Source organism: Acomys minous (genome assembly GCF_964271855.1).
Source record: "Acomys minous genome assembly, chromosome: 1".
Taxonomy (NCBI): domain Eukaryota; kingdom Metazoa; phylum Chordata; class Mammalia; order Rodentia; family Muridae; genus Acomys; species Acomys minous.
The window spans coordinates 88760724-88784564 of record NC_140483.1 but is presented as its reverse complement, the minus strand read 5'-3'; the positions used below and the strand labels follow the sequence as shown (position 1 = coordinate 88784564).

General features: G+C 46.9%; 2 protein-coding genes across 7 annotated transcripts in view; both read right to left on the bottom strand.

Annotated features, from left to right (window-relative positions):
• Nucleotides 1–1192: 1192 nt before the first annotated feature.
• TRMT10B (tRNA methyltransferase 10B) lies at nucleotides 1193–15931 on the bottom strand. Of its 3 annotated transcripts, none has more exons than XR_014778470.1 (9): nucleotides 15876–15931; nucleotides 13057–13277; nucleotides 12144–12261; nucleotides 9332–9456; nucleotides 7357–7509; nucleotides 5602–5680; nucleotides 5006–5073; nucleotides 1936–2380; nucleotides 1193–1884 (listed from the first exon to the last, which is right to left on the bottom strand). XR_014778470.1 is itself a non-coding variant. In XM_084778316.1 (9 exons), the coding sequence occupies exons 2-9, from the start codon at nucleotides 13240–13242 to the stop codon at nucleotides 1563–1565; spliced, it is 960 nt and encodes a 319-aa protein (XP_084634442.1). In that variant the 5' UTR covers nucleotides 13243–13277; nucleotides 15876–15931; the 3' UTR covers nucleotides 1193–1562. The 3 variants fall into 3 exon arrangements, 2 of the variants coding, with proteins under 2 accessions (XP_084634442.1, XP_084634443.1); XM_084778316.1 differs by having other exon boundaries at nucleotides 1193–1669; nucleotides 2257–2380; XM_084778317.1 differs by lacking the exon at nucleotides 15876–15931 and adding an exon at nucleotides 13414–13517 and having other exon boundaries at nucleotides 1193–1669; nucleotides 2257–2380.
• Nucleotides 15932–20279: 4348 nt separating this feature from the next.
• Nucleotides 20280–23841, bottom strand: part of FRMPD1 (FERM and PDZ domain containing 1) — a 145629-nt gene continuing 142067 nt past the window's right edge. For all 4 annotated transcript variants that reach the window (XM_084778083.1, XM_084778082.1, XM_084778085.1 and 1 more), the window contains exon 16: nucleotides 20280–22728. In XM_084778083.1, coding sequence (XP_084634209.1) covers nucleotides 20408–22728 — 2321 coding nt within the window. In that variant the 3' untranslated portion in view covers nucleotides 20280–20407. The remainder of the gene's footprint in view (nucleotides 22729–23841) is intronic.

Genomic DNA, 23841 nt, shown 5'->3' with positions numbered 1-23841 from the left:
TGGTATCTGAAGTTACCTCCCTTAGTTCTGCTGTAATGCTGCTTCTATAATGAGCTGTAACTCAACATTAAAATTGTCTTCTGGTTATGATAGTAAAACTTGTTTGCCAGGTGTTGAACATATCAATTAAAGCAGAGAAATAACTCGCCTGTAATCCCATAAGCCAGTGGAATAGTATATAACAGCTTATACTCATGTGCTTATCAATGTAAAAAGTACTGTTCCAGCTAACTGTAAAACAATTCCTGGTAACCGCAGAGGACACTAACCCTCATACAAATACTGGGCACAGAGTAACATGGCCTAAGGCTCAGCCACTTTATTGGGTATTTGTTTTTCAAATGAAGTTATAGGATATTGTAACTCAACATACTCTGTCTACTTCATAATATAGGGTTTTTGTTTTTTAATGTATTCAGGTCTTTTTCTTTACCAGTATGATGAGGATTTCTGACCCAAGTCTGGGCAACCTTAAATAAAAAAGCATGTGCTCAGGTTCTGGATAAAGAGGAGAGGTTTGGACTAGAGCTGGAGAGAAGAGTCTATGCTAGTTATGTTATGTTAATGCCTCTGTGGGCAAAAATGGAAATGCTAGAAGGTGAGTGGTTCTGGGCTAACATCACCCCTGAAGCTCATGCAGCCTCGTCCCTTTGCATGAGCCATCCAGTATGCTGACAATCTTAAGGGGTCCTTGAGGCCTCACCTACTTTTCAGTAATAACATAATCAACATATCAAGTGAAAGTTTCTGAGGGATTCGATGTGAAAAGAGAAGGAAGTAGGCAAAGAGGTAACTTGGTTCTTTTGAGATTAAGAAAACGTGAATTTGCTAGCTACTTAACCATCAAGTTAACCCAAAATGGGAAGGGCACCTGGGACGGGAGGAAAAGACTTGCCTGTGTAGCAAACGGAGATGAGGGTGTTGGTGTGTCGGAACGCAGCATTCTTTTCTGGCTTCTCTATGCTGGATTTACCAATGATAACATGCTTGCTTTTTATTAGATGTATACAAAGGCTCAGAAGGCTACACAAAGCTATTTATACAGACTAGAAGGGAGGAGCCCTCAGTGACCTTCATCACTGGTAGGATGAGAGATACAGGAAAGAACAGAGGCTTAAAGAAGGGCAGGCCAGGGCAGCGAAGCTTATGTGCAGCATATGCCTGAGCTGGTGAAAATTAGCGCACTTATAGGTGATAGAAAAGTAATTTTATTCAAGTTCAGTGAAAAGCTCTGACAATCATATAAACATCTCTAAAAGTAGACCCTTCACAAATAGAGATAATTGTAACATCCAAAATGAATTAACATTCAAAATGCCATATATTTTGACAATTCCTTAATACATAAATTTTTCTTTAACCATAATATTTTATCAGGGCACTTCCAGTGAGCCAGACATTGTGGGTGACACAAAGCATAAAATGTCCTTGCTGTTGATGGCTTTCAAAGATCCAAGATAGCAAGTAAAGGACAGTCTGTGCCGTTGGCACCCTTTGCCCGGTCCTTTGGTTACCACACTTCCGGCACTTTCCCTCCTGCAGCTGGCGTCTTAGGCTGCCTGTCATTCCACTGAGTCCTGGAGGACATAGCCTTTTCCTGGAGAAACTCCTTTCTTCAAGGCTTCAGGCCAGTTGTGAGTCTCAAAGTAAGTGGACAGGATATCAAACACTGCCAGAGGGTGGACAGAAGTTGGTGACCATTTAGGAGAAAAGACTAGTTGGAAGGACTAATGCAGAAAAGGGCGTTGTGGAATAGTTCACTGACCAAATGTCCTCTAAGCCACATGGTGGTAAATGATGGGAGGAGAGAGACAAGGACACTGCCGCTTGTGAGTGGACAACACTACAACAGGGATGCGCTACAACCATGGGAACTAACAGGGCCTGAGAGGGCCTGCAGCGCCAGGGGAGGGCAGCCACAGGAACTAACAGGGCCTGAGGGGGCCTGCAGTGCCAGGGGAAGGAGCCACGGGAACTAACAGGGCCTGAGAGGGCCTGCAGAGCCAGGGGAGGCCGCCCAGGCGCTCCTGAACTGAATGAACCCTGCAGGAGGCTGAGGGATAGCTTCAGCCAGGAACAAGAAGAAAATGAGGAACGGCTCGGCTCTCAGAGGCCAGAGCATCTGCCGGCAAGTGCATGCAGGAGACCAAGTCAAAGCAAAGTGGTGGTCCCAGTGTGAGCTATGAGCAGTGGGAGCAGACAGGAAACAGTGACCACCCACGAAAAAGGCCTACAAGACGGCCATGTGAGCAGTACCTTGATTGATGGCTAGTATTTCTGAATGGTAGTTTTTCTCATTCTGGCGCCTGACCATGTATTCCTGGATTGGCAAGCGGGCTGTCTTGACAGAGTGTTCTCGGGCCTTTTGAAATGTCACCTTCTGTAAGTCAAATTTTATTATAAAAATCACAGAGAACCCCAGCTGGGCGTGGTGGCACACGCCTTTAATCCCAGCACTCAGGAGGCAGAGGCAGGCGGATCGCTGTGAGTTTGAGGCCAGCCTGGTCTACAAAGTGAGTCCAGGATGGCCAAGGCTACACAGAGAAACCCTGTCTTGAAAAACAAAAAACAAAAACAAAACAAAACAAAACAAAATCACAGAGAAACCCTGTCTTGAAAAACAAAAACAAACAAACAAACAAAACAAAAAACAAAAAACAAATCCCACATAAAGACATTCATTGTAATAGGCACTGCCAGTTTTGAAAATTCCTACATGGTGCTATTTTTAGTTGGTAGAAAAATAAGAGGACAATGTGTTCAGATTTCACATCTAAACTGCATACTGCTCACTGACCTGGACTTCACTGCCCCAGAGAGGTCATCTGCCTGTAGCAGGAGACTTGACAAGTGAGGGTAAGGAGTGACTCTGACTGCAAACAAAACACTCCACCCCTTCCTCACAGCTTTTTTGTTTTGTTTTGTTTTGTTTGCTTTGTTGTTGTTGTTTGAGACAGGGTTTCTCTGTGTAGACCTGGCTGTCCTGGACTCACTTTGTAGACCAGGCTGGCCTTGAACTCACAGAGATCCACAAGCTTCGGCCTCCCGAGTGCTGGGATAAGTGGGCACCACCATGCCCAGCCCAACTACTTATATTAAAATATCTCAAATCTAAGAAATCAGAAAGAATCATTACATTAACTTTTGTTCCCGTCATCCCCGCTCAGCAGCTGACAGCAAGCTGGAGTGTGCAGGTGAGCGACCGGGATCCAGCAGCCCAGCGCTCAGCACTGTGCCTTCACTGGAGGGCAGGGCAGGCGGGTGGGACACAGGCACGGCAGTGCACTTAGCTCTGCTTTATTTTGTTACGGTCCTTTGAGGCAGTTCCCTGTCTGTTTCAGTTTCTATTACAGAGGCTTTTCTGGAAGATCCGTTGTCTTGCAGAATGCCCCGTCCTGGACTCCTTGTCTCCTCGTGATTAAATTTGAATCTTTCAAAATGTGAGCAAGGATACTTGACAGGAAAGAGCGTCCCACCAGGAGACACAGAATGTCACTCCTGTGATGCTCAGTCTCATCATGTTGGAGAGGGTGGTAACTACCAATGGCTTCACTGTACTAGCACGTTCTTGCCGTGGTCATCTGCCAGGGGTCACTGTGACAGCATGTTTCTCAGATAGCTAGCTGTGTATGCCTTCACCTAATCAGCGGCCAGAATCAGTGATAACACTGGCAGCAGCAAGAACAATGACTTCCTGTTAGTAGGCTGCTTCTGTAGGAGGTCCCCTGCCCTATTATGACACCACAGAGCACTAGGTTAAAACACTTAATTGTACTTAGTTTTAGTAAAATTAAATGATAGATTGAGCTATCATCAGTATTAAACATGTGCTTCATATATGTGTCTCACACCTAAAATACTTTTACATACATAATAAACATATACATATACATATACATATAAAGTATACCAACAAATACACCTAAGAAAAGAGAACTGTGGTGCCCTGAGGGTTGAGGGGCACAGGGTGGGAAGGACACTTATTTCTCACTACATTTCTTTCTGCAAGTGTAAACTATTATATTGTGACTCAACTTAAAAACTATGCAATATATGCTAGTTAGTGAATTTAAGCAAAGAAAATATTTGTATTATAGGACCAAAATTTAAAATTTCAGTAACAGGCCTGGAGAGATGGCTCAGAGGTTAAGAGCACTGACTGCTCTTCCAGAGGTCCTGAGTTCAATTCCCAGCAACCACACGGTGGCTCACAACCATCTATAATGTGATGTGATGCCCTCTTCTGGCATGTAGATGTACATGCAGGCAGAGCATTGTATACATAATAAATAAATCTTTAAAAACAAAAACAAACAAACAAAACTTCAGTAACAGCTTAATTATTCTAATGAAACACCAATTCAACAAAAGAAGCCTAAAGCAGGGGACGTGGTGCACGTCTTTAATCCCAACTCTCGGGAGGTAGAGGCAGGTGGATTGCTAAGAGTTCGAGGCCAGCCTGGTCTACAAAGTGAGTCCAGGACAGCCAAGGCTACACAGAGAAACCCTGTCTCGAAAAACCAAATCAATCAACCAACCAAATGAACAAATGAACAACAACAAAAAAGAAACAAGTCTAACAAAGAAGCCTGGACAATCTGATTGAATTTGAGGTCTTAGAATATGACTTACACCAACAAGAAAGTTAGCCTAGGAGAAGCCCAGAGCAGAGTGCTGGAAAAAAATGCGGAGCCAAGGTAAGAGTCACCTGGCAGAAAGGAGAGAGGCTGCCCTCCAGGTAGGAGGGGCGCTCTAGGAACAATAAGCTCTTCTTCCTGTTCCCACACAGCTGCTAGGCCTTCTGGGTAAAATAGGAACAGAGCAAATGCTTCTGCTATAAATGGGCTAAAATGGCTAGGCGCTGGTTTAATCCCAGCACTCAGGAGGCAGAGGTAGGAGGATCTCTGTGAGTTTGAGGCCAGCCTGAGGCTACATAGAGGAACCTTGTCTCGAAAAAATAAAATAAAAGGTGTGGGAGTGTGTGTGCGCTAAAATGTCTACTTACCTTCTGAATGCTTTCATCCACAAGTCCACCAATAACATAAACTGTGTTTAGGTCAATGTCTTCAAGAGCTAGTGAGAAAATGAAGGCCACTGAGATCAAATTTGTTTTATAACTTCTAAATCCAAAGAAAGCAAAATGAAAAAAAAATCAACAATATTAATACAACTAACACAACACAAGTAGACACTAATCCTCTGGAAGACAAAGCAGACAGACTCCTGGATGATCTGGAAACAAAACTAAAATGACAAGAATGTGAAATAATTATGAGTACCATGACCAACCTCATATCAATAAATAAGTGTGAAAATTACATGAAACGGAGGATATTCCAGTAGAGAGAGAAAGACACAGGGAGGGAGGAGGGAGAGAGAGAGACTGACGCAAGCTGGCCAGGAAACTGGATTGCCAGGCACATTATAAAGTCCAACCGCATATGGATAAACTGCAGCGCAGGCTATCTGCCCACAGAGAGGTCAGTTCATCCTTCCAATACTTCCTCCCCCACAGTCACGTGGATGCAGTGGCAGCACGTGTGCCACAGGGAGTAATGGGCAGAGCACTCTGTAAACTCACACGGAAGGGACGGTACTTACGGTGCTCCGAGTCAGGAGTCAGGTACACAAGTGTTTCCAGGGGAAAGCAGCTCACGCAGTCTTCTTCTGTCATGTCGAGCTGGAGGCAGAAAAGCAATGCACAGTCGGGGCGGTGGTGAGACTGCACAGCGCACACCTCAGCACCGCCTGCCGGGCAGCACGGCTCCAGCTGTGCTGGGAAGCCGCAGCACAGACTTTTTTTTTTTTGTTTGTTTGTTTGTTTGTTTTTTGTTTTTTTTGAGACAGGGTTTCTCTGTGTAGCCTTGGCTGTCCTAGACTCACTTTGTAGACCAGGCTGGCCTGTAACTCCCAGTGACCCGCCTGCCTCTGCCTCTTGAGTGCTGGGATTAAAGGCGTGCGCCACCACACCCAGCCAGCACAGACATTTAAATGGCAGAACTGAGACGTAACGGGGGCTCCCAGAGGGACAGGGAGCGTACCCCAGTGCTACAGATGAGGGAGTACCACCCCCGGGGATAGGAATACTAGAGCCAGGTTCTGCAGAGGGGGTGGACTGACACCTAGGATAGGGTCAAAGCAAAGGCAGTCACCTCAGGAGAGGCTGGTGAAGCAGCAACAGGAGCCGGCTAGCTGTGCAGCCCCACCCAGCACGCCCCTCCCGCCTATGGCCTCATGGCTTCCCCAGGGGAGGCTGGAATAACTTAGTCCCAGCTACCCAGTGGCACAAAGGGACATTCTTAGTAGAAACAGAGCCGGCTTCTCACGGGCATGTCTACTGTTGCCTTTATAAGATCCTTAGCAAAGAGCTGGCAAGTCCTGTACTTGTCCCTAAAAGCAACGTAAAGCCACACTGCCTTCTAGAAGCATCATTTCTTCTCCTCCAACAACCATGTTTCCTACCTCTCCATTACTGTTTTCCAAATACGTCGCTTAGGATATAGTCTAGCAGGAACTAGACAGGTTACCAAACACAGTCCTAGACGCCGGGGACAGGAGCTTGTCAAGGCAAGGCAAGAGTGAGAAAGAAACCAAAACTCAGGACTAATGAAAGATCCTGAGACTTTAGAGTGCAACCAGGAGAAAATATCATTTCTACCTGGACATTGCAGTTGCTTCTCAGCACTCATGGGGTTCCAAGATGTCCCTACAGATGCCTAAATCTAAGCATGCTCAAGTGCCTCAGATTTAATGACAATGCTTACATTTATGTTAGTGCTCCTGAAGACCTTAAATCACCTCCAGTTATTGTAGTGCCTGGTACACATAAATGGATCTTATGCTGTAGTTGCAGTTTTCTCTTGTTGTTTTTGGAGACAGGGCCTCACAATGGCTTAGGACTCACTGTGCAGTGCAGGCTAGCCTCCAACTTGTGACAGTCCTTCTGTCTCAGCCTCCCAAGGACTGGGACTACAGCTCGAGCCACCATACCCAGCTGTATTGTATTGCAGAGAGAATAGGTGACAAGAAAAAAAGTGTCTATGTGTTCACTACAGACACAGTGCCAGGGATGGGGCAGTTCGGTGGGGAAAAGGATGCCGGCCACTCGCCAAGCCTGGCTCGGGTCTTACTCTAGGACCCATAGGGTAGGAAGAAGGGACCAGCTCCTGTTGTTCTCTGCGCTCAGGCCACAGTATGCACACGTACACATCCTAAATTAACGCAATAAAGATACAGTTAACTGTGTGCGTATGGAGACCATACACAGAAAGCACATCAGGGATTGAACACGTAAAGCCTTTTCTATTAGGGCACGGGCACTTTGGGTAACTTGGGCAGTAGTCAAGGGACTCTTACCAAGTAGGAAGAGAACCCATCATTCATCCTCAAGCACTCTTCGTAGAGGGGACTGCCAGCCGAGAATCCAGTGAGGTAGAGCCAAAAGGGCCTGCTGGCTTTCTTGTTGGAGCCGTACAACCTTCGGATCTGTCCAGCCAACCGACTCAGTTCCTGTAAAGCAAGAAGCCCAAGTCAGCAGAAGCACGCTAGCCTGGCAGAGGACAGTCACACAGCTGTCGCCCACTGGGCGCTGCTCCAGAAGACGCTCCTCAACTGGCCTGCCCCCCCCCCCCCCACTCCAGGACACAGCAGGTGTAGAGGTGCCATTCTCTGTGACATCACACACACAGACCAAGGTGAAGATAAAGACACTAGTTCAGAAATACTCTTGAGTGCAAAAGTGGAGCGTTTTCCTTCCTGCTGACTCCGCCTATGGTATGTGGAAGGATTGCTTCTGCTTTTACACCAGGCTCAACTATGCAATGTTCAGTATTGAAATTGTTAAAGAGCTTAGAGTAGTGATACTTTAGTGCCCCGTCAGGTATTTGGCACCATTGCCCTAACTTGAAGAGAACTGATTTTTTGTTTGCTTGAGGCAGGGTTTCTCTCTCTCTGTATATAGCCCTGGCTGTCCTGGAACTTACTTTGTAGACCAGCCTAGCTTCAAACTCACAGAGAGCCACCTGCCTCTGCCTCCCAAGTGCTGGGATTAAAGGCGTGCGCCACCACCACCCAGCAAGAAGTTTTTTTTAAAAAAATAATTTATTTTTATTTTATGTATATTGGTGTTTTGCCTGCATGTATCAGAGTGAGGGTATCTGTAATTGTAACAGACAGTTGTGAGCTGCCATGCGGGTGCTGGGGATTGAACCCAGGTCCTTTAGAAGAGCAGCCGGTACTCTTAACCACTGAGCCAGCTCTCCAGCCCCAACACTGGAAGTTTTAATGTCCCTAATCCTAGAAAGGTTTTTCATAATTCAACTTGATTTGTGCTACATTGAATAAAAGGCCTAACAGGCTTTGAGTTTGATTTAATCTGCTCTTAGTTAATATAAAAAGAAACTTGCCTTGCTCACTCTTTTTTTTTTTTTTTTTTAATATGGCTGCTGCTTCTGCCTCTGCACCACTACGTCCTGACTCCTTGTTCATTTTTTTAAAGGCTACAGTCAGAAGTAGGTCCTTTGAGAACCTTAAAGACACAGTCTTCCTAGTTCTCTGGGAAACGTGTGACGTTAGCACTCATAACAGTGACGTCAGAAGTAAGGTTTCCTATATAAGGCCTCAAATTCAGGCCCAGTAGGATATGCTGTTTTGACTTCTGGTACAACGGACACGACCTCAAAAGCCAAATTCAAGCCCTACCCACAACTCTGCCTGTTTATTTTATCTCGGTCCCAGCAGCCCATGGAATCATCTGAACAAGCCAAACGTATTGTCCTATGGGACCCAGAGGACGTCCCATCCTTGATACTACAAAGCCAGCCCACTTTGCATAGCCCCATGTGGCTCTGTGAAGCATGTCACATCCTCCTCCCAGGGCTGTGAATCCATGAGACAAGTTGACTGCTGTCAGTGTCCTCTGCCGAGGACCGTGTGGCATGTGTTCAGTCTCCAACTCACTGGAGTAAATCCTCCCTCACCAAAGGGAACATTGAGAAATAAGTAAAATATAAACGCTGCAGGAAGACCTCCCACCAAGAGCCCTCCCCACACCCCACTGCCAGGCTGGTGCTTCTCTTCCAGGTGGAAGAACAAAGATTTAGGGTCTGGCTTCATCCAGACTGTCAACATCATGGCCAGACTGGGAGGCTCAAAAAGAAGACAAAGTGCAAGCCAAATCGAAGAACCTACAATCCTCCTCAGAAGCCGCTAGGGGCTTGGGTATCCTAGAACAGAAAACTAGATGCCTCTAGACTACCACAGCCACAGAGGCTGGCGGCTGTCACACAAAAGCTGGGCCCTCCCTGCCCCCCTTAGCCCCTGGGTGTTTCACCTTCTTTGACATGTGGTGGGTCATGCTCAAGTCAATACACAGTCTTGGTCCAGAGTGTTTGGCTTCCAAAAGTCTCTCTTTGGTTAAGGCTTTCAAAAAACGTTTGCTGTGCTGTGGGCAGGTGCCTGTGACAGAAATACCAGAGAGGATTAAGCTCAGGCACTAAGATCAACGATTAATAAATAGGACCTAATGAAACCGAGAAGCATTTGGACAAAGCCACAGCTACAGAATGGGAAAAAGAGTTTAACCAGCCACGCATCAGATAGAGAGCTAATACCCAAAGCATATAAAGAATTATAAACAAAACGAAACGAAAGAAAACAAAACAAAAACTAGGTATCAAAAAATCAAATAACAGTCGGGAATGGTGCTGCACACCTTAAATCCCAGCACTTGGGAGGCAGAGGCAGGCGGATCACTGTGAGTTCGAGGCCAACCTAGTCTACAAAGTGAGTCCAGGACATCCAAGGCTACACAGAGAAACCCTGTCTTGAAAACAAAACAAAAAACCGCCCCCCCCCAAATCCAACCAAACAAACAAAAAACAACCCAGCTGGCAGTGGTGATACTACCTTTTTTGTTTTTGTTTTCAAAAACAAAACAAAAACAAAAAAAGAGAAAGAAATCAAATAACCCAATTTAAAAAATAGTGTATAGATTTAAATTAAGAATTCTAAAAAGAAGCAGCTAAAATGGCTGAGAAACAACAACAAAAAAGTTCAACATCCTTGCCATCAGAGAAATGAAAATCAAAACTACTTTCAGATTTTATCTTAAACTCATCAGAACAGCCAAGATCAACAACACAGGTGACAGCTCATGGTGGCGAGACTGTAGAGAGAGGGAACACTTATCCACTGCTGGTGGGACGCAAACTTGTGCAGCCACCATGGGAATGAGTGTGTCCGTTCCTCAGGATGATGGGAATTGATCTGTCTCAGGATCCAGCTACACCACTCTCAGGCATATACCTGAGGATGAAGGATGCTTCATCTTGCCACAGAGACACTTACTCAACCATGTCCATTGCTGCTCTATTTATAACAGCCAGAAACTGGAAATAACTTAAATGTCCCTCAACAGAAGAATGGATAAAGAAAATACGGTATTATTTACACAATGGAGTGTTACTCCGCCATTTAAAAACATGACATCATGAAAGCATCCTAAGTGAGATAGCCCAGCCCCAGAAGCACAAATATCCTATGTATTTGCTTGTATGTGGATGTTAGCTTTAAGTCAATGATAACCAAGCTATAATCCACAGAGCCACGGAAGTTAGGTAGAATAAGGGACTAGGGTGTACAGGCAGATCTTGTTAGGAAAGGACAGTAAAACAGATAGCTACGGATGGATGATGAGGGATGGAACAGGAGGACCAAGTGGGGAGAGAGAAGAAAGAGGGGAAAGAAAGGGGCAATACAGGGAGAGACAGCTAAAATGAAGGACCACCTGAGGGGCTGTATGCAAGCCGCAACCCTAGTACAGTGGAAGCCTCCTAAAATATATACATATATAAAAATACCTATATATATGAAGGTGAGCTAAATAATGAGGAGACAGAGTCCCAGCTGGCCATCTCTTGTCACCAAATGAATCTTGAAGTCCTGGGATTAGGTTACATCTGAGTTTTTAGCCAAAGTGGTCCCATAGGAGGTCCCCAGACAAGCCAGGCTGTTGCCAAGACTGTCGGTTGCTCCCCACAAACTGACAGCCAGGCCCCATCGCTCAAAACAACACCCGCACCACTCACCGAGCATAGACAGAGACGTTGAGCTGGTGCCTATGTAGAGCTTGACCTCTGTTTTCCACTGGCTTTGTTACAGGAAAGCACCGTGCACACTACCAGAGGAGCAGCGTAAACAGGAGCCAGCCACAAGCCCTCTGATACGGTGTCCTGACTACAAAACATGCTAGGGCAACGGAGGCACAGAGCGTGTGAGAGTAACACTATCTGATCTGACTTACAGCCCAGGCCACAAGGTGGAGCCCGTTCATATCTGACACAAGAGCCCGAGACTAGATATCTGAAACCTAGGGTAAACCAAATACTACTGGTCTAAAAAAACCAAAACAAGCAAAAAATATTTTCTACAACAGGAAGCTGTAATCAGAACATATTGTTTGTTTTTCTTCTGTTTGTTTTCGCTTTTCTGAGATAGGGTTTCTCTGTATAGCCTGGCTGTCCTGGAACTTACTCTATAAACTAGGCTGGTCTCGAACTCACAGAGATCAGCCTTCTTCTGCCTCTCAAGTGCTGAGGTTAAAGGTGTGTACCACCACCACCTGGCCAAAGACCAGTTTTTAAAATACTGATTTTGAGTCCAGTGTCCTTACCGGACTTACCACAACTAGTAGCTCTTTTTGTACAACCCATGGAATTGTCTAGGCAGAGAGATCTCTCATTTAGCTTTGGAGCAGAGTGTGTTGCTGTGGCACACGGAGTGTGTGTTAAGGTCACTTCTGTTTGTTCATTTATAAGGCAAATCTTCTGAGCATACTATCTAATCTGAACCCATCTATTCTACAGAAAGGGGATAACAATGGAGTTGCAGCAGCCTCGAGGTAGTCTATGCACGGTTTCAGGGCTACACACGGCATGAATAAGTCTGAGCAACCTGCCACTGGCATCATTTCTTCTGCTCCTAGCTTACAAACACAGATGCTCACTTAGCTCCTCCTTTAGAAGCAACCTTGCATTGGTATTCTGACTTGCAAGAGAACGGAGTACCAGGGCCTGCTCTCCTAGCAACGCAAGAAAATAAGTGGGCTGAAAACAACGCGCGCTTTCATCAGCGGCCATGCTTACCGTCGTCGTCTGGGCACTCTGCACGCCTGGCTCGCCTCCTCTCTTTTTCCTGCTTCCTTTTGCTCTTCTTTGAGGAGACTATCCTTTCCCAGCGTCTCTGTTTTCTCTGCACATTTTTCTTCCATTATCCAGAAAACAAAATTGTTTTGAGAACTTCATAAGCACCAGAAAGGAAAATGGAAATCAGTTACCTTCTTTTTATTTATATATAAAGTTAAAGAGGAAAAAAGATTTTTGTCTTAAAAAACAAACTTACTGGCTTGTGTTCATTTCTTATTTTACTGCCATGATCTTTTGCTATTTTATTTTAACCGGCGTATATTCCCTGCGCATGGTGATGAGTTGTTATTATCACTGCATTGCTTGGGATCTGGCTCGCCCTCGCCCCCCAGCCTTGAGCATGTGAGGCAAGAGTTGTCACTGGATGGTACCCCTACCAGGTTATAATTAGAAACATCACCCTCACCTACCTCACAATAGTGACTTGCTCAAGGTTATCAAAAACCCATTTGGGACAGAACTTTCAAAACAGAGTTTAGAGTCCCTAAACCTTTTTGAAGATATCAAACTTTTTTATTTATTTTTGTTTTTTTGAGACAGGGTTTCCCTGTGTTAGCCCTGACTGTCCTGGACTCGCTTTGTAGACCATGCTGGCTTCAAACTCACAGAGATCCGTCCGCCTCCACCTCCCGAGTGCTGGAAATTAAAGGCTTGCACCACCACGCCCGGCTTTTTAAAATTTTTTGCTCACATTCTTGTGACTCAGGTGGAAATGAAACTTTAATCCAAGTAGCAGGGACTAGAGTCACCACTTAGAACACACAGAATTCATTCTCAGCTCCCTTAATCTCCTGGATCAACCCTTAGAACAGGGTTCTCTGGGACACCATCACAGCAAGCTCACGGCACCCACCGAGCTCCATGCTGCACCGTTTGCAGGGCTGGCCTCTTCCTCCCGGGGCTCGTGTTCCACATCTATCTGCAGAAGCCGGAAGCTTTCAGAGAGTCCATCTTCACCTGCGTCCTCTGGGAAGCCGTTCTGTGCCTGCAACGCCCGTGAGTCTGTTCTCTGCACACTCTCTTCCCACATATGGTCCATGTGCTTGCGCCACTTACACAGCTAAGTCCCTGCGTCTGAAGACAGATAGTGCTTCTGTGTTGGTGATGAACAGGCGTACAATACCGACCCAGACTGACTGAGAAAAGCATGCTCCAGAGAGAGAATTCGTGGAGAGCAAGGACTGGATGCTTCCAAGCGATCAGTACACACCCACAGTGAGCCAAGTTTTTGACTGCAGCATGTCGTGTGACTCAGTTTATTTTCGAATCAGTCCTTTGGCAAATATTTCTTAAGCACCTACCATATACATGATCCTGAGCCAGTAAAACAAACAAACAAACAAACAAACAAAAAAACATGGTAGATTTCTGGGGTTTTGGTGACAGGTCAGAACTTTCAAGCCTCATATCGACCCTACCTCTGCAAACCATCCCAAGGAAAAGCCAGCCATCACCGAGGAAGCCTAATATCCCTTCCAGGCCTGAGGCTCAAAAACTAGGAGCAGCACAGTCACCGTGGTATTCAAACTCCCAAACCAGAGAGCAGGATGCTTGTGCAAGCTGGCCTAGAACTCACAGAGAGCCTGGGCGCCTGGACTAAAGTGTTCCCCATCATGCACTGCAAAGTCAGGGCTTCTTAAACACTTCCTACTCATAACCCCTTTTCACCCAAGAGCAAATTTAAATTACGTTAGTTACTTATTATCACACACGTGTCCACGACATGTGCGCGCATGCCGTGCGGGGGGAGTATACACGCGCAGAGTGCATGTGAAGATCAAAGGAGACGGAGTAGTCAGTTCTCTCTTCCCCTTGCATGGAGGCTGAGGACCCAAGTCAGGCCATCCAGCCTGTGCAGCAAGAGCCTGACTCCTCCCTGTGACAGTGTATGCAAGCAATCTGTATGCAAGTCTAGGTATACACGATACACAAGTGTGCACATGCGCATGCATGCGCGCACACACACCTCAAACAACTGATAACAAATCGTAAAGAAATTCATTTCTAGATAATTCTTTGACCTATAAATATTTTTACCATTTATAGAGATAAGAGCAAATTTGCATCCTAATGAGAAGGACATGGTTGTTTTTTTACATCTTGACTGAATATTGGATACTATCGGATGGAACGCGATGTGTTTTCCAGAGTTGATGGTTTGATCTTGTGACTGTCACAGCTGAGAATATTTGCATAAATATGTGGTACAAGGGAGCAGAAGTATATGTTTCAAGAATTGTTGGAAATTCTGTCCTAATCCCAACCTAAAACTCAATAATTTTATGTTTTATTTTTTTAGAATTAGGTGTGCATGCGTATGTCTGAGTGTGGGTTTCTGTGTGTGACTGTGGGTTGCTGCAGGTGTGTGCAGTGCATGCAGAGGCCGTAAGAGAGCCCCGATTCCCTGGGATTGGAGCTGCAGGTGCTTGTGAGCTGCTGCCCAATGTGAGTGCTGAGACCCAAACTTCAGTGGGCTGCAAGAGCAGTCCACACTCCTAACTGCTGAGCCACACAGTCAATAACACTGTAATGAAACGTAAGCCAGCGACCAGGTTTCTTTTTTCTTTTCTTTTTTCTTTTTTGGTATTTTGAGACAGGGGTTCTCTGTATACAAGTTCTGGGTGACTCGGATTCAATTTGTAGACCAGGCTGGCCTTGAACTCATGGAGATCTGCCTGGTAGTTTCTTTTTTAATTTAAATGTTTAATGTTATTGTTATTATTATTATCACGTGTGTTGATGCATGTGCGTGAGCGTGGGTGTATGCATGCTGTGGTGAGCATATGGCAGTCAGAAGACGGTACTGGCAGTCAGCATGTTAAAATGCCTGTTTATAGTAAAAAGTAGGCCTAGGTAATTAAGCAGTTCCTTTTAGCACTTGTGGTAATAAATATATTGGCCTGGAACAATACGTTCACACCCTCCTTGATTTCCTAACATGGTTTTGAGCTCAACTCCAAGTGAAACATGGGAATTCAAATGACTTAAGTCAGTCTTTTTTAATAATTTTCATCTTTAAAATTTTTTCTTTTTTGAGACCTGGTGCTGGGGACTGAACTGGAGCCTTGTGTTCACTTCGCAAGTTCTCTGCCACTGAGCTACATTCCCAGCCCCCGGCCCGCCCTTTAAAAAAAAAAAGTTTTGGGAGACAGGGTTTCTCTGTGTAGCCTTGGCTGTCCTAGAACTCAAACTCAGACACAGCCTGCCTCTCCCTCCCAGGTGCTGGGATTAAAGGTGCAGGCCACTGCCATCTAGCCAAAGATGAAATATTTAAGGATACAGTTTAGTGAATCTGGGGTGTATGTAAAATGAACATACACACAATATGTAGTCTATACTACCTATTGTCCTTATCAAGGGGGAAAAATCAACTTTGTTCTGTCCTTTCCAAGTCGATTTCTGTCCTATTCCCACTGCTTGCCAAACGCAACTAAGTGTCCAGTCACCCTCTGCTTGCACAGGTCTCCAGCTTTCTCACTCTGGGCAGTGGCAAGCCAAAAGAGGCTGCACCACAGCCCTAGCACCTTCAGAATAGAACACCACAGAGAATGTGGGTCCCGGTGGCCCGAGGGCTGCGACTGCAGTAAGGCAAGACACAGAAGCGCCAGGGCTGTGTGGTGCCCAGGACCCCCAGTCCCTAAAGCCAACCCTCAAAACCAACCCCCAACGTACCTGATGCTCACACCTCGCTTAGAAGAGACCAAAGCACAGTAGGCTCCGCCCCCGCACCACTTCCGGTTTCTGATCAACTTTGAGTAGCATTCTGGGAATTGTAGTTTTTAGTCTGGCAACGCAATAAAGGATGCTAGTAGGCTAGCTTGGCGACTATATATTCTGGGTTACCGGGTCTGTTAGTTGAGGGTGGTAATTCTAGCTCAAACAGGTGACCAATTGCTTTCTGGCTAGCCGCAAAACTGGGATAAACCAAAGCTTTAAACTACCTACCTACCTTGTCTTCAATCAGTATGGGGCCCTTAAGCTTCCTTGGGTTTCCCTTCAGCCAGCAGAGACCACAAGCTAACACAGCCCTTTCCTGAGCACACAGTGGTGCCTCCGTCACTCTGCAGTTGAAGTTCTAAACCCAGACAAGATTTAGCAGGCAAGGAGTCTTGCGACTAGTTACACCCCTTGTGTATCTCTCTCTGCCTATTAATCCAGAAACAGGCTCAGACGCAGGAAGGGACTAGTCCAAGCCTTGTCTTTATTTATTTATTTATTTTAGACTTGCTTTTGTTTATGCGTATGGGCGTTTTGTTTGCATATGTATGTGCACTTCGTGTGTGCTGGTATTTGGAGAAGCCAGAAGAGAGTATTGGATCCCCCAGCCCTGGGAACTAGAGTTACAGAGAATTTTGAGCAGCCATGTGGGTGCTGGGAACCAAGCCCAGGTCCTCTGCAAGAGCTGCCGAAACTCTTAACCGCTGAACCATCTCTCCAGCTTTGTGTTGATATAGTTATCTGCTACTTTACACTTAACTCCTGCATTCCTAGAAGTCACATTCTTTCAGAGACACCCTATAAAAATAAGCTGGAATTTTTCCTCTTTCAAGAACCCCAAGCCTGGTTGCATTACTTCTTGGTAAAGTTTTTTTTTCCCCCTCTGGACTTCTCTTTGCACATGTCCCCTCAATCAATACTTCAATCTAATTATAAACAAGATAAAACCAACTAACAAACAAGAAAATAGGGTCTTTATTTTATTTATTTATTTTTTGGTTTTTCGAGACAAGGTTTCTCTGTGTAGCCTTGGCTGTCCTGGACTAGCTTTGTAGACCAGGCTGGCCTTGAACTTACAGCGACCCGCCTGCCTCTGCCTCCCAAGTGCTGGGATTAAAGGTGTGGGCCACTCGGCTGAAAACAGGGTCTTATTATGTAACCCAAAGTGACCCCATTCACTATCCTCCTGCCTCAGCTTTAGGGCTGCTGGATTCTTTTTGTTTGTTTGTTTGGTTGGTTTTTTGAGACAGGGTTTCTCTGTGTTACCTTGGCTGTCCTGAACTCGCTTTGTAGACCAGGCTGGCCTTGAACTCACAGAGATCTGCCTGCCTCTGCCTCCTGAGTGTTGGGATTAAAAGCACTCACCACTACACCCGGCTTGGGTTGCTAGATTCTTGTTGCGTCCCACCGTGCTGAGTGCTTTGATTTGTATGGCTAACACAGACATCCCTTTCTCCTAGATGACCCAGCTCTGTCAGTTCTGTTTGCTGCTGCCTCTGGCTCCCCATTGCCTTCCAACATGTTTAGTGCAGCATGCAACGTGGGTCGAGTGGCCTCCGATGGTGCTTTCTGGGCTGATCTCACAGTCATCGGTCCCTTTGCCCTCTATTTAGCCATACTGAGTCCCTCTTTACCCTCATGCTCTGCTGTCGTTTCACTTATCCCACAAATTAAAAAGACCTCCTAGCCAGTCTTGCCAATTTTCCTACTTCCTTCACTTCCACGTATGTCCCCCTGATCCCAAAGATGCCTCAGCAGTTCCCAAGTCTATCCTGACCCTGTAGCCCATCCGGTCTAACTGCTCTGATCTTTCAATGCTTTAAACACACCAGGGGCATTTGCGTACTCTATTCCTTCTCCTCTAAGTTTTCTTTCACAGTGGGGTTTTTAATTTAATTTTATTTAGTTTTTGGTTTTTCGAGACAGGGTCTCTCTGTGTTGCCTTGGCTGTCCTGGACTCACTCTGTAGACCAGGCTGGCCTAGAACTCACAGAGATCTGCCTGCCTCTGCCTCCTGAGTGCTGGGATTAAAGGCATGTGCCACCACACCCGGCTCCACAGTAGGGTTTTTAAAATAATAATTAAAAAAAAATTTATGTGACTGTGTGTGCCTGTTTGTTTCACTTTTTTCAATTTTTTGATTATAATTCATTCAGACTACATCCCAAATTGTTATCTCTCATTCTTATCTTGCTCTTCCCACTGTCCCTCCCTCTTCTGCCCTATTCTCCTCCTCTGATGGGGGCGCCCCTCCCCCAGCAGCTGACCTCAGCCTATCAGGTCTCATCTGGACAACCTGCTTTCCCTTCCTCTATGTGCCCACAGGGCCTCTCTGCCAAGGTGGCACCGCATTACTGAAAGCCTCAACTGCAGGCTTCAGCCTTCTTCCTCCCTGCCATAGCTATCTCTCACAAAACCATTAAACACGCAACAATGTAAATGTTATACTTTACAAAGTATTCAAACTATCTATATAAGGCTTCTGGCATACTGTAGGCTCTAGTTAATTGGACACAGTATGGTTTGGGTCAGTCAGGATCCAGCCCTGGGGAGTCTCCCTGGTGAATGAACAGATCCTGGCCACAGAGAAAAGCTGATTGGATCTTCTCAGCAGAAGTTCCAAGTCCCCTTTCACACCACCCAACTTGCTTTCTAGCCTGGTGCCCTGCTCCTTTGCTATCATGAAATCGCTCCAAAGTTGCATTCAAGAGCTTAAAGTTTATTTGAAGCTTTATAAGAAACACTATTCTAAGAAAGCTAATCCTCAGGGTTGGGGATTTAGCTTGTGTAGCAAGCGCAAGGCCCTGGGTTTGGTCCTCAGCTCTGGAAGCAAGCAAGCAAGCAAGCAAGCAAGCAAGCAAGCCAATCCTCTCCAGGCATGTGTACTGATTACTTCTCTGCTGACAAGTAGCTGGAAGGGACATGTATTCCTCTCACTGCCCAAGTATGGCTTCCCTTCTGCCTGGAGAGAGCCATAGGGTGTGACTAGCTCATCTCTGGTCCTGCTCTTGCTGGGCATGGCAGGGACTTAGGGTGCCTTACAGAGCAGAGTGCTGACCTCATAATGTATCAGCAACAGGAGTTTTAAAAAAGGACTTCTGAGCCCACAGTGAGCCACCAAACCACATTTGACCAGACAAGAGAAGCCAGAGCAAAAGGTATTCCAAAGAAAGCTTGAAATGGGTTTGTCTGTCGTGGGAAAGCAATGCGTGTGTGTTGGGGGGTTGGGATTGGGGCGGGGAATGACATTCAGACTAGGAGAGACACCTGTAAATACGGAGCAGGGTTACCAGCACTCACTGACAACTTACTGTCCCGCTTCCTAGATTTCCATACTATGGAGTGGACAATATGAGTCTTCTCACGCACAAGAGAGAAAACCACAAAGACTTTAAAAAGCTTGTCCAGGCCCATGATGGCTAAGTAGGATTAACTTGCTCAGCTGGGGCCGGTGAGGAAAGCATTAATTCTATTTCTTCTGCTCTAATATTAGCTCAATAATGGCAATGTTGATTCTTAGATTTTACTGTTTTGTTTCTTGAGACAGGGTTTCTCTTGTAGTCCTGGCTGTCCTGGACTCGCTTTGTAGACTGGGCTGGCCTAGAACTCACAGTGATCCACCTGCCTCTGCCTCCCAAGTGCTGGAACTCTTAGATTTAATGATTGCCTTATAATATTACAAGTAGAAACGGGGTGCAAGGGTCAGGGATGCAGTTTTAGATAAATCCCAGAATAACCCTGCACTTGGGTGATGAGGCAGCTAAGGCACTGGTTCTCAACCTGTGGGTCTAGAACCCGCTGGGGTCACGTATTTACAACAGTAGAGAAATTATAGTTATGAAGTAGCAACGGTAATTTTATGGTTGTGGGGTCACCACATGAGGAACTTATTAAAGGGTTGCAGCATTAGGAAGATTGAGAACCGCAGAGCTAGGGAATTTACTGCCACCTAGTGGCAACCTGTGCTTGCAGCAGAGAGGCCGCTGAGCGGGAATAACAGGCACAGGTGCAACAACTCCAGACTTGGGAGGGTAGAATCTATCAGTAATACATGTATCCTGCTTGCAAAGTTTAGTGGTAAATTAATGTAACAAGGCGACCAAGACTGTTTCTCAGCAATTCCTGACTATATGAGACAAATCTAAGACTCTTTGTTTGTTTGATACCTGCTGGCTGGCTGGACATCTACTTAACTGTACCCCAGCACATTCTGATCAGGGAAGAAAAGGCTTATGTCACACAGCCTGTTGTTTCTCAAGTTCCTAGTACAGGCCTAGTACAGAGGAAATGAATGTCTGCTGAGTGAAAATGAACATTTTTTTTTCATCCAAATTTACCATCACTCAGAACAAGACAGACCAAGAGTAAGCAGCAGTTTATTTGAATATTCTGTGTAGTAAACATTTGAAGGAGGTGGGTGAGAACTACAAGAGGCTTCTTGGAGAACCTTCCAGGCAGGGTAAAGGGGCCCTGGGTAGGCGACCTGTTCACAGGGCAGTGGATGCCCGGAACTTCTGGGTCAAACAGAATACAGCAGCTGTGAGGGCTGTGCACTGACGAGCCAAGAGTTTCACACTGAGGTCATGGTAGCCTCTCTCACAGGTCAGTTTTGCAGCCTCCACAAATTGGTGGTAGGTATACACCACGTCCCTCAGATTCCCGGCCACTTCCCTGTGCCGGGTGGAGCAGCGGCTGCAGTCTGTGAACTGGAAGCAGAGGCCGGCCAGCTGGACCAGGTGCTGGAAGGTGACATGCACAGCACCCTGCATCTCCTCAGGGGACTGGTCCATTCTGATCACGTGTTGACAGCTCGCTAGGAGCTTCTGAGAGCCCATGCACAGGCGGCTCCGGCTTTCTGAAAAATGCCAGGTGCACTTCTCAGGGGGGTGTTTGTTTCCAACCCCCCAGGAAGCTTCTAAAATGTCCTGTAGCTCCAGCAGGCTTTCTGTAAGTTGGACAAAGCCCTCGGGGGCACTTGCAGGGGCAGTTTTTAGCTGTCTCAGAGCTCGGGAGCAGTACTCTGGCCAGATGTGGCTTTTCCTGGACAGGGGTGTGGTGCAGCTGTAGGCTCTGGCTGGTCTCCCCGGCAGAGTCACCTGGCTTCCTGCAGCCGGTGGTGAGGTAAGGGGGGCAGCAGGTTGTGCTTGTGGGTCCCCATCTTCTTCCTCCATCTCGGGCTGAGGGCCACGGAAGCAAGTGGCATAGGAGAACTGACATCTGCAATGCTCTATGCCAATCTCGGCAGGGACCACTTCGTTCATGTCAGCAAAACCCAAGGAGGTGGTCCTGTTGAGATTGGTGGAGCCTTCAGGATGGCTCTCCATGGCAAAGCACAGGAAAGACCTCTCGGGTGGAAGGCAGATGATAGGACTGTTGCCTTTGCTTTCTGTTGGGGAGCCGTGGCCTGAATCTGCTGAGCGTGGCTCCTCTTGGCATGGGGAAAGCTTTGGCAGGGATGGTCCCGTAAGGACACAGACCTGCTGAGGACTGACCACAGGGGCTGCCTCTTCTCCTCCCACATGAATGAGCTGCTCTGCCTTGACCCGTTCTGGAGGGGAGGCTGATGGAATGGCCTGCTTCCCAAGTAAGAAATCAGGGCCCAGGTCCAGTTCCGTCAACAGTTCCTGTTCCTGGCTGGCCTGGCCGATGGCTTCTTTCTGTTCCCCTTGGGAGTCAGATGAGGTCTGTCCTATCCCTGTCCCAGGAGCCTCTGAGGAGAGGGGGCTGGTTATCTCACCAGCTGGAGCACTAACATCAAGAACACTATGTGACCTCTTATCTTTGGAATCACCAGAGTCCTTCCCAAGTCCCCTCTGAAATAAGTTTGGGCCATTTTTGTGTGTCCCTTCACTGTCACTTTCCAAAGACAGCGGTTCTTGTACCTCTACTGCGGCAAAGGCCGTCTCTTCCAAATTCCCTCCATGTTCAATACTTGTAGGCTCATCTCCCGGACACAAGGGCCCCGTGAATTTGGGGGTAACTTCTCGTATATGATCTATTAGAAAAGATCCCGACCCCGTTTCCGATTGCACCCCTTCCGGCTCTGATGTGTCTTTCTGAGGGATGTGGTGTGGCTTTGGGCTGTCTGGATTAGGGCCAGCAATAGAGAGAGGGACGGTGCTGTCCCCAGCCCCTGGGGTGAGTTCTTTGGGGGCGGTACTGCCTGAGTCTTGAGCTGGAGCTAAGATTTGGAAAGGCCTGACCTGGGCAGCCTGTGGGCTAGGAGAACCGGGGCTGGAGCAACGGGGGTTGTGAGGGATGCTCGCTGAGGCATCATCAGTGGTGGCAGCCAAGGGAGCAGCCTCAGGATTCCCTGAATTGCTGGGGTCAATTCGGAGGCGAATGGCAGAGATGGAAGACACTCGAGAGTCAATGACTGACTTGCTCTCCATGGTCTCCGGTTCCATCTCCATGATCCCGGAGGCTGGATTTTTGCTCTTTGTCTCCCTCAGGGAAGCCAGCAACCCCAATGCCTTGGTCTCCAGGAGGCCTGGCTCACTTTGCATGTCCTGCAGGGAGGACACAGTTGGGGAGGGGGCAGTGAGGGTCAAGTAGGGCTCTCTGTTATAGTAGCACACATCATCCATCTTGTCTTGGGAGGCTGATGGCTCCAGCGGGAAGGAGACCTGGGAGGTATGGTCTGTCTGTAGGAAGGACCTTCTTTTCCTCAGGGTCTTGGCATACTTCTTCACCCCTCCCCGCCTGCTTGGCTCTCCTCCCTCTGGGCCTGGCTGCAGGCTTTCCTCGGAGCCACGGACTCTAGGCTGACTTTGCAATCTCACGGCGCTAAGATCGGCAGCTCTGGGCCCTGCAAGTCAAAACGAGGAAAATCACATCACGCACAGAGAAGCAGAGAGGCATGGGCAAGCATGCATGCTTGTGTGGACTCAAGCCCTAAACCTTGGGCGAGTTAAATTTCTCCTCCCTGAGTCTCCTCATCTGGCAGGGGGTGGGATAATGGTTGCAGTAGACATTTTTTTTGTTTGTTTGAGACAGGGTGTCTCTGTGTAGCCTTGGCTCTCCTAGACTCCCTTTGTAGACCAGGCTGGCCTCGATTTTTTTTTTTTATGTTGCTTGTCCAAGACCCCTTTACTACCTTTTAGTTATGGTACCACAGACTTCTTTTTTGGGGGGAGTGGTGGTGACATCTCTCCAGTGGCTTCACTCTGGTGAAGAGCAGTGGCTTTGGACATCAAACCCAGGACCTTCTGCACGTTGCACAAGTACTTGAGGCCACATGATCTACTCTCAAACCACAGAACTAGTCACTTACAACAGTGAAGTGATGAGCTTCTTAGTCCATGCAGTCAGCTACAAAGTCTCCAGAATTTCAGACACAGACATATTTATTTTTTTTAAAAAAAAGTGTGTGTGGGGGGGATTAAAGAGATGGTCAGCAGTGAAGGGCTCTGGCTACCCTTCCAGAGAACCTGGGTTTAATTCCCAGAACCCTCATGGTGACTCACAACCATCTGCAACTCCAGTTCCAGGAGATCTAGTACTCTTTTCTGGTCCCCCCTTGGGCACTGCACACACACAGAAACACACACACACACACACACACACACACACACACACACACACACACACACACACACACACACAGAGCCTCACAGGGCACCCTCAGGAGCTGGGCTGGCTTTTCTGCTGAGAGCAATGAAAACCACAAGAGGGCGGTAGCAGGGAGGCACAGCAGAGCACAGAGGCAGAGACAAAACATGTCTGCGCCGCTTTCCAGGGTTTTTAACCTCAGAGAGCAGAGACTGAGTATAAGGGAGAGTATGTGTGAGTGTGTGTACGTATGTGTGTACATATGTGTGTCTTGCAAGATTTTCCAGTTAGCACAGGAAGTCTTTCTGTGTGGAAAGACTTTACATTGGTTCTTGTTTATTTGTTTGGCATCATGGACTATAGGTTAAAA

Bases quoted from the DNA above. Each gene is read 5' to 3' on its own strand.
- TRMT10B (XM_084778316.1), bottom strand. From the start codon at position 13,242: ATGGACCATATGTGGGAAGAGAGTGTGCAGAGAACAGACTCACGGGCG. The intron at 9,457-12,143 runs GTAAGCATGGCC...TTTCTGTCACAG, and splicing joins AGAGTGCCCAGACGACGACG to GCACCTGCCCACAGCACAGC. The intron at 5,074-5,601 runs GTAAGTACCGTC...TTTTCTCACTAG, and splicing joins GACTCCTGACTCGGAGCACC to CTCTTGAAGACATTGACCTA.